This window comes from Vigna angularis, chromosome 5 (genome assembly GCF_016808095.1).
Source record: "Vigna angularis cultivar LongXiaoDou No.4 chromosome 5, ASM1680809v1, whole genome shotgun sequence".
NCBI lineage: Eukaryota > Viridiplantae > Streptophyta > Magnoliopsida > Fabales > Fabaceae > Vigna > Vigna angularis.
Genome location: NC_068974.1, coordinates 16,318,047 through 16,328,616, shown reverse-complemented (window position 1 = coordinate 16,328,616; position 10,570 = coordinate 16,318,047). Strand labels below are relative to the sequence as shown.

At 43.7% G+C, this 10,570-nt stretch overlaps 1 protein-coding gene across 1 annotated transcript; it reads right to left on the bottom strand.

The window, feature by feature from the left end:
• Positions 1 to 8,310: 8,310 nt before the first annotated feature.
• LOC108319543 (uncharacterized) lies at positions 8,311 to 9,192 on the bottom strand. The gene has a single exon (XM_017550706.1). It carries the CDS (start codon positions 9,190 to 9,192, stop codon positions 8,311 to 8,313), a length of 882 nt encoding a protein of 293 aa, XP_017406195.1.
• Between the last annotated feature and the right edge of the window lie 1,378 nt (positions 9,193 to 10,570).

Here is a 10,570-nt window from a genome sequence, read left to right as displayed (position 1 = left end):
ACAGTCCGGACGGTCGGTCTAGTATTTATATATTTATGTTTTTGGATGATGTTATATGTATTGAAGTTATGTGTTTGTTTGAATAGAAATGTTGAAGTATGAATTTAAATTACTTAAGCTTACCCTTTCGTTCTTCTTTGTGTTGTCATCTTGTTATGTACGTTCGTCCTGTCCTTGCAATGATCATCCGTGTGGATGTGAGCAGATGGTGGTGGGTCTCTTGAAGAAGTGCTAGAAGAAGAAAATTTGGAGGACGCGAATCTGGTGGATGTGGAAGTTAAAGCAGAGCCTTAGAGCGCTCGCTCGTGTGTTTTAGTTTTGTTAAGTTTATTTTTGTTGACGTTCGGTGATAGTTTTTTAAAGCCGTTCGTCCTTGAACTCTTGTGATATTTTAGCGTTCGTTATATTCTGTATCTTTTAGCCGTTCGGCTTTTAACGCTCGTTCGGTTTTTGTAAGACTGCACTGTTTATTTGCTTAATGTGATTAATTCTGATTATGGTAATTACTATATATATATAGACCGACCGTCCGGACCGTATGAATCTGTGTAGTTACAAGCGTCCTTGCACCCGAGTGATGTAGTAACTGGGATACACCAAACAGCTGCCACTCGAGGTCAGTCCGTTCTTACGTCGCCCATGTTAACTTATGGACTAAGGACCTCCTGCCGTTCCCACACATGACATACTTCCTCTACATGAAGATAGTATTCACGGAACATCAGGATGGACAGCGAGTCTTAACTTATCCACAGTCATACTTTACCAAATTTAATATTCAATATATATATCAGAGTCGTTCCTCCATGGAACGCTCGTTCAAATACCAAAATCATAATTTCACTTCTTATAGTGTTCGCACATCTTAATACTTCCTTTTATTTACATTTTCATTCTATGTTCCACTTCCATAAAAAGACGAACGTTCAATCCTCTACACAACGAGGACGAACGAGACTTTCGCGAGAATCAGTTAAATGAACCGACTCTTAGCGATATAATATAAATGATTCAGAATAATTTGGATTTAAAGACCTTAGACTAAATTCAAAAGAATAAAGATACAACAAGACGAATATTTAGTACTCTGAGGACAAGTGTTTAACCGGATCAACCGCCAGTCAATGACCGAAAGCGAATACTCATGTGCTGATTATTTGAGACGAACGTTATTTACGTACATTCTGAAATTCAAAGGTATGGATGAGCGTTCGGTATAAGACCGTACACTTCTCAGGACGAACGCTTGGTATAAAACCGAGCGCTATTTAGGACGAACGCTCAGTGTAAGACCGAGCGCTACTTAAGACGAACGCTTGGTATAAAACCGAGCGCTATTTAGGACGAACGTTCAGTGTAAGACCGAGCGCTACCATTTTATAAATATAAGGGATACTGACTTAATTTAATTTACTAGATTGCCACTAGGCTGAGCCTAACGCTCAACTTGGCGTTTCACGGGACGCTCGTTAAATTTCAGAACTCTTTTCAAATAACAAAATTCCTTTTTAAGTAATTGACCAGAAATCGAACGGTATAAGACCGTACGATGACGAACGCTATTTTATCATAGACAGACTTATCAGATTCAGATTTTTCATCCATTCTAACTCAACATTTCTCATTCAATTCATGATCTTATAATTTCCGATTCATCCTTTAATTTACATACTTTATAGAATTCATATTAATCACTCATACTATACAATAATCCACACATACCATATTCACTCAAGCATAACAGTGATCGTTCAGGCATACTCAAACACAACATACATCTCATACATTTTATTTCTATCATGCTCGCACACAATCATATACGTATAAACTAAATTATTAAGCTTCCCTTACCTGGATAGCAGTGTACTCCCAAAAAGCAAGATTTAATGCTTCCTCTCACAGCGTTCTACCCTCAGGTTTCGCTCAACAATTTCCAATTAATCTAAAACACCAGAAATCAGAACGACTCAGACCTAAAACTCACGCATGCAACCAGAACTAGGGTTCGCATGAATCCAAAAAGGACGAACGCTCACGTAGGACTTACCAGTTCCGTTCCAGATTCTGTTCGGATCAGAATGACGCTCACGTCTCCAGGAACGTTTCTACGGTTCTGAAACGTGATCGGAGAAGGAAATGGTGAGTTACAGAAGAGAGAAGGTGAACTGGTTCTAGAGAGAAGCTAGAGAAAATGGAGAGTTGGGTTCTGAGGAAGAAGATGAGTGGTACAGGTGAGAGGAAGGGTTTTTCGAAAAATCATTTTGTTCAATCCACGTTCGTGCGGACGAACGTCTCCCAAGCCGATACCTGCACACCCACTCTGACTTCAGAAGCTTCCAACGTGACAAGTGGCGCTCGTGCATGCAGCGTTTAGTGCGTTTTTAATGCACTGAACGTGTGGCGCGGTGCATTTATGGAAGCAGCCAGGTGACTCAGCAGTGCAATAATTACAGATTTGACATTTAATTATGGTTTTAATTTTCGAGATCTCACAGAGGTGGTACATATCCTATGTTATTTACTTGTAACTTCGTCTGTCTTTTGAGCATTTTTGCTAGTCTCATGCGTGAGACTGAGATTCGAGTGTCACCTTCTTCTGCGCGAGGAGGTGAATGTCTCGCCCAATGACTTCGGCTTGTGTTGAGTATAGTGCATCGTTACACGTAGTATCGATGTTTTTACTCGTTAGTCCTTGAGGAGTCGGGGAGATAGGTCTGAAGTCGCGATGGAAGACGGCTCGGGTCGCCTGTTATTGAGAGCAGGTTATGACGACGAATTACAAGTAAACGACATCAGTTTATGAAAGACTAGTCTGCATCGTCATGTGGGTCGATTTACCATGGGAATTGTTATAGTTTGTATATAATGGATCTACGATGTGATACTTCTGGTTGTTCATCTTGCATGTTGTGGCTGTGGTTTCCAACCGTGATGATCGTATTGGTACAGGAGAGATGGCAGTGCAGATAAAACTAGATTTGGAATAATTCTTCGAGAGAGACGGGAAGTAAAACTTGTTGGGTCTATAGGTAGTAGAGTGCGTTATTATTAGTGACGTCCGATCTTGGTATTATTTACTTTCGGGTAGTAGGCGTTATTAGGTAACGGTTGATCTTGATGTTAATTGTTCTCAGGTAGTTAGTGTCCGGTCGTATTTTGGTACCCTGTGGTTCAGTTTGATTACGTTCAGTCTGTACTGAGGTGTTTAGTAGAGTACTCTAGGCGTTTAACCCTGGCTTAGGCGTTCTTTATTCTAGTGTTCTGTCTTGTAGCGATGGTTCTTAGAGAATGATCTTTATTGGTGATGTTGCTCTAAGGTTGCAATCATTTATGGGAAGTGACCGGCCTTGATATTCGTTGAGGTAGCAGTCGATTAATAAATAGTGATTAGTCGTGATGATGCATGATTCAGGCAGTGATCATTCATAAGTAGTGCTCGGTTTGGATGACGCTTGTCCCAGATAAGGATTGTTAACGGTTAGTGGTCGTACATAGGGAACATCCGATCTCGATGAGGTTGCCCTCAGATAGTGTTAAATCCAGTAAAGTGATCAATTAAGTGTTCGTCCGAATGGTACTTAATCTGTGGTGCGCTAGGTTTGATCTTTGGGCGATCGTTTGATTAGGGTTCGAAATAATGGTAATTGTTCTAGTAGAGTACGCTATCTCAGGGTGAAGTTTAGTGTTTGATCTTACTTAGCATTCGGTCTCTTGGTGTGCGACCTAATGGTATCCGTCTAATAGCGTTTGATGTCTAGTGTCGAGTCTCAGTGATCAATCTTAACGTTCGTGAAATCAGTATTCGATCTGGCGTTCAGTTTCTAGCGTTCAGCCTAGTGTTTGATCTCAGTGTTCATTATGAGAGTGTTCGGTCATCATGGTTTCCTGAGTTGAGTGTTCGGCTCAATTGTGCATGATCACCTAGCGTTCGTTTAAATGGGTTTCAGCCTAATAGTATTCATTAGATAGGGTTCGGCAGATAGCGTCCGTCCAAATAATATTCGGTTAGAAGGTTTGGGGAATAGCTTTGTCCAGTAGCTAATCATTGTATCATCCGTATGAGAGTCTAGTAGAAATTTGGTATGTTGGTGTATGGGAATGTTTAACCTAAATATTACATGATGATTTTATCAAAACATTTATGCATATTTTTATAAATGATTTATTGCATGTTAGCTCACCCTTACTTATTTTGTGCATGTATTGGAAAATCATGTTTTTGCGATGATCGTATAACGTTTTGTTATACGGGAGCAGATGAAGAGATGTCGCGTGGTCTGGCGCAAGTGCAGGAAGAGATAGAAGAGTGTATTAGAAGGTTTCAATGTTATCTTTACTGTTTTGTCTGAGCTGTAAACTTTGTTTAGATTTGAGCTTGAGGTTCGGGATATTACCGTAATTGTATTATTGTAATATTTCAAGTTTTGTTTTTTTTTAAAGGGAAAATTTTTTTGGGGTGTTACACTTTCCACTACCGGTTCTGACTCAGCTCCACGTTCGACAGTCGGCGTCCGTTAGTGGATGTCGGGCGCCGCTGTCGTCCATGTGCGCTCTGAGGTGGCGCGCTCGCCGCTTGCCACGTGGACTCCACCGACGCTCGTCAAATTTTTTTTTTTTTTTTCGAAACCTTACATTCTCCCCAACTATAAAAATTTTCGTCCTCGAAAATTAGGACTGAGACTCGAACAAATGGGAATACAAGTCCCTCATGGCATCCTCCACTTCCCATGTAGAGTCGCCCGTCTTTTCTTCCCATACGACTTTCACCAATCTGACAGCTTTATTCTTGTAGTACCTGGTGTTGCTATCTTCAACTCTAACGGGTTGCATCTCTAGCGTACGGTCTTGACGAAGACGAATGTCTTCCAACTCCAGTATGTGAGAAGGGTCGGCTACGTACTTCCGGAGTTGAGAAACGTGAAAAATTGGATGCAAGTTTGATAACTGAGGTGGCAAAGACAACTCGTACGCAACTGGCCCGATCTTCCTCAAGATCTGATAGGGCCCGATGAACTTGGGAGACAACTTCTTGGGTCGAACTGCTCTCCCAACTCCCGTGGTCGGATACAGTCTAAGGAAAACATGATCTCCTGCATTGAACTCCAAGGGTCTTCTCCTCTTGTCAGCGTAAGATTTCTGTCGACTCCTGGACGTCTTCAACCTTTCTTGAATCAACTTCACCTTCTCAGTCGTCTGCTGAATGAGCTCTGGTCCTGTTAACACCTTTTCCCCTTCCTGAAACCAACACAAGGGCGTTCGGCATTTTCTCCCGTACAGAGCTTCAAAAGGAGCCATTCCTATGCTGGCTTGAAAGCTATTATTGTAGGTGAACTCCACTAAAGGCAAGACTTCATCCCAGACGCCCATGTGATCTAGGACACAAGTCCTCAATAAGTCTTCAAGCGTCTGAATGGTTCTCTCGGACTGACCGTCCCTCTGAGGATGATAGGCCGAACTCATTTGAAGTTTGCTACCGAGCTCACTTTGTAATGATCGCCAGAACCGAGAAGTAAATCTCGTGTCTCGGTCTGAAACAATGCTGGACGGAACTCCATGTAGACGAACAATTTCCTTGATGTAAAGCTTAGCCAGGTTCGTCATTGACATCTTCAGGTTGACTTCTAGGAAATGAGCACTCTTCGTTAGTCGATCCACAATTACCCATACGGAATCATGATTCCTGACTGTTCGAGGTAAGTGGGTCACGAAGTCCATCGCAATGCCGTCCCACTTCCATTCTGGAATCTCTAACTGCTGAAGTAGACCGCCAGGCCTTTGATGTTCAGCCTTGGCTCGCTGGCACGTTAAACAAGAGGCCACAAAACGTGCAACATCACTCTTCATTCCCGGCCACCAGAACGATCTCCTGAGGTATTGATACATCTTAGTCATACCAGGGTGTATGCTAAGACGACTGTGATGTCCTTCCTCAAGAATAATCCTCTTCAGCTCGCCATCATTTGGAACGCACGTCCTACCCATGTAGCGTAAGAGACCGTCCGTTCCACTGTTGAATTCCTTGGCTTGATCTGTACCGAGCGTATTCAAGATCTTCACCAGCTCTTCATCTTCTCGCTGCTTCACTCTGATCCGGTCGAATACGTCACTGGAGATTCTAAGAGTACAGCATTTGATAACATTCGGTTGCAAGTCAAACTGTAACCTTAGATCTCTAAAACTTTCTACCAGACTCAACTCTCGGACCATCATGGAGGAGACGTGAACTACCTTTCTGCTTAAAGCGTCTGCTACAACATTTGCTTTTCCCGGATGGTAGAGTAGTTCAAAGTCGTAGTCCTTCAAGAACTCCAGCCAACGTCTCTATCTCATATTCAGCTCCTTCTGATCAAACAGGTACTTGAGACTCTTGTGATCACTGAACACTTGGAATGTTGATCCATACAAGTAGTGTCTCCAGATCTTCAAAGCAAAGACGACCGCTGCTAATTCCAGGTCGTGAGTTGGGTAGTTCTTCTCATGAACCTTCAGTTGCTGCGAAGCATACGCAACCACCCTCTTTTCTTGCATGAGTACACAGCCCAAACCCTGATGAGACGCGTCACAATATACCACGAATGGTTTAGCCGTGTCAGGTATGACCAATACTGGGGCGCTTGTTAACTTATTCTTTAATTCCTGAAAACTTGCTTCACACTGATCGGTCCAAGCGAACGGTTGATCCTTTCTGGTCAGCTGAGTAAGCGGAGCCACTATCTTGGAAAACCCTTCAATGAACCGTCTATAGTAGCCCGCGAGTCCTACAAAGCTGCGAACTTCAGTTACCGAGCGTGGACTCTCCCATTCCAACATTGCTCGTACTTTAGCCGGATCCACTGAGATTCCTCCAACTGAAACCACATGTCCCAAGAATTGTACTTCCTTCATCCAAAATTCACATTTAGAGAACTTGGCGTATAACTCCTTTTCTCTTAAGACGCCTAGAACGATCCTCAAGTGATCCTCAGGCTCTTCATAGTTCTTGGAGTATAAAAGAATGTCATCAATGAAGACGACCACGAACTTGTCTAGATAAGGCCTGAAGATACGATTCATATAGTCCATAAATATTGCTGGGGCATTCGTCACTCCAAATGGCATCACTACATACTCGTAGTGTCCGTAACGAGATCGGAAGGCTGTCTTCTGGATGTCTTCTTCCTTCACCCGAATCTGATGGTATCCCGACCGTAAATCAATCTTCGAAAATATGGTCGCGCCATGTAATTGATCCAGTAGGTCGTCAATCCGAGGCAAGGGATACTTGTTCTTGATAGTCAGCTTGTTTAACTGTCTATAATCAATGCAGAGACGGGAGCTACCATCCTTCTTCTTCACTAAGAGTACCGGCGCTCCCCAAGGTGATGCGCTTGGTCTGATAAACTGCTTATCCATTAACTCTTCAATCTGCTCCTTGAGTTCAGCTAACTCTGCTGGCGACATCCGATAGGGTGCAATAGAGATGGGTCCAGCATTCGACACTAGGTCGATAGTAAATTCTACCTCGCGTGGAGGAGGTAGTCCCGGCACTTCATCAGGAAATACATCAGGGAATTCATCCACGACTGATCGTCCTCCATTCAGCTTACTGGAAGATTGTTTATAACTTGATCCCTCAAACCGCTCGTCTGAATGCGTCATGATTAGAAAGCAACTGGCGCCATCCACGATGTCTTCTTTCAGTTGACCAAGCGTCACAGTTAGATCCACTTCATACTCGTCCGGAAACACCAATTCCTTTGCACCACAATCTATTAGAATGCAATTGGCAGTCAGCCAATCCATTCCTAAGATTATTTCTAAATCTTTCAAGGGTAGACAGATGAGATTCACCTTATAATTACGCCCTTCAACCTCTATAGGACATCTGACGCACATAGTGGACGTCCTAACCTCACCAGCCGCTAGGGTTGACACTACCAAGTCGAACTGCATCTCGCGTTCGGCTATACCCAATTTCTCAACGCACGCCTTCGAAATGAAGGAGTGTGTCGCCCCCGAATCATACAACACATAACAAGACTTCCCAAACAATAAACAAGTACTGGTGACGAGTGTACCTGAACTGACAGCTTCGGCGCCCGTTATCGCATAGACTCGACCAACAGCTTGTGCTCGTCCACCCCGACCTTGATGCATTCTTCCAGCATTCGGCGGCCTCATTGCCGCTCGTCCACCCATATTACACTCGCGTTCTATATGACCATTTCTTCCACAACGAGTGCAGGACTTCACTCCCAATAACTGAGGGCATGACAACCGGTAGTGTGGTCCTCCACATTGGAAACACTTGACTGATCCGTGCTGTCCAGACTATCCGGCAACAACCATAGCCTGAGAATTAGATGGTTGTGCTGGACGAGCATACGGCAGCCTGTTCCGATTCAGATTTGGCCTGGACATGATCGGCCCTCTAGTTGCTTGTTGTTGCTTCTTCTGACGTTCTGCTTCAGCCACATTTCTCTCTAACACTTTTGCTCTCTCAACCATGGCAGGAAAAGACTTAATGCAGAGGCTGGATATCAATACTTTAAGATCACTTCTCAGCCCATTCTCGAACTTCCTGCACTGCCATACTTCACTGGTAGCCATGGTATTAAAACAAACCAGATGCTTGAACCTGTTGGTGTACTCAGAAACAGACATACTACCCTGCACCAACTGGAGAAACTCCACTTCTTTGCCGAAACGAACACTATCCGGGAAATACTCCTCATAAAATTTTTCCTTGAACACTTCCCAGGAAATAGGGCTTTGAGCTTCCGTTAGTATCATCTTAACGCTTGCCCACCAGTGACTGGCCTCTCCAGTCAGCAGATACTCAGTATACGCCAACCTATTGTCGTCTGGACATCGCTTGGCATTGTAGATCTGTTCCATATCCCTCAGCCACTGATCGGCTCCGTCAGGAAGGCACTTCCCATCAAACTTTGCAGGACGATGCTGCAAAAAGTTCTCCAAACTCCACTCAGCCTGATGAGTAGTGTTTGAAGCAGATGCTCCCGGCGTACCCCTAGTAGCTGCAAGAATCTCCATTAGTTGCCTCTGAGTCATTTCAGAATTGGCGCGAGCAGCTTCGAGATTTTGTGAAGCAGTCGCGTTCTGCTGCTGCAGTCCTTCAATTACTGCCTCCAACAGCCTAGTGTTATCTGGCACATCACGCTCGACAGGTGGTGGAGGAGGTCTTGGTGCCATTAGTTCTCTGGAAAGTAGAGGAAATGATCGTTAGATAAGTTCAAAGAGTCTATGTTACTCAATAGACGAACGTTGAGCACACAGCAAAACATGCATGGTGCACTCTTAACCTACAATGTCCATAAAAGAACGAAACTGCTCTGATACCACTAATGTGACATCCCAAAAATACAGCCAAAACTATATATTCAGAAAAATCACATTTAACAATAATCCAAAACAGTTTTTCAAATACAACAAAAATCCAAAATGAGAACGAACGCTCAAGGACGAACGTCCTTGAGTACAGAACCAAACTTAAAGGACGAGCGCACACAACGGCATGTCCATACGAAAGTTACAAATTAAAACCGAACGTACAAGAAATCTAACCGAACGGTTTACACACGAAAATACCGAACGGTCTATAAACTCAAAAGGGACAAATGAGTAGGTCGAACGACCACTCTAACAAGCACCTATACTACTGGCCGAGCGTCTCACTGCTCGGTCTTCACTTCGACTTCAACCAAGTTCTCTTCGTTCAGCGCCTCTTCCAAACGCTCGTCTCCCTCTGCTCACATCCACACGGATGATCATTGCAATGACAAGACGGACGTACAAAACGTGACAACACAAGGAAAAACGCAGGGTAAGCTTATGTAATTTAACTCATGCATCAACATACAATTTCAAGTACACAATTCATTGCACACATACATGTCAACACAAATTTAACGCACGTACTTAAATAAAACTCAACACGACTGACTGTCTGGACTGTATGAATTCTGCGTAGTTACAGGCGTTCGCGCACCCGGGTGGTGTAGTAACTGGCACTCTCATCAGCTGCCACCCGAGGTTAGTCCGTTCCGTCCAAATTATAGTTATGTGACGAGGACCTCCTGCCGTTCCCACGCATGACGTACCCCCTCTACTTGAGGATGAATACTCACGGAACATCAGGATAGAACAGCCAGCATTAACTTCCCACAGTCATACTTTACAAATTTTCAACCTTTAAATCATGAGTCGTTCCTACCTGGAACGCTCGTTCAACATCACAACTTTCATCTCACATCTGTTCATCATTTATTATTCATCATTTCATATCCATTTTCATCATTGATTGGGAGACCATCAAAAACCGAACGTTCTGTCCCCAATAAGACCGAGGACGAACGTTGCAGACTGGACCAAAGGACGCTCGTTAAAAATAAGAAAACGAACGCTCAGTATAAGACCGAGTATCATTTTGAGCGAGCGCTCAATCTGAGACCGAGCCCCTGTTTAGAACGAGCGTTCAGTATAAAACCGAACATCGTTTAGAACGAACGTTCGTCCTGCTGAGTGGGGCGGGAATATTCCCACTCCCTTTACACGCACCTCTCAGTTTTAA

Bases quoted from the DNA above. Each gene is read 5' to 3' on its own strand.
- LOC108319543 (XM_017550706.1), bottom strand. From the start codon at position 9,192: ATGGCACCAAGACCTCCTCCACCACCTGTCGAGCGTGATGTGCCAGAT.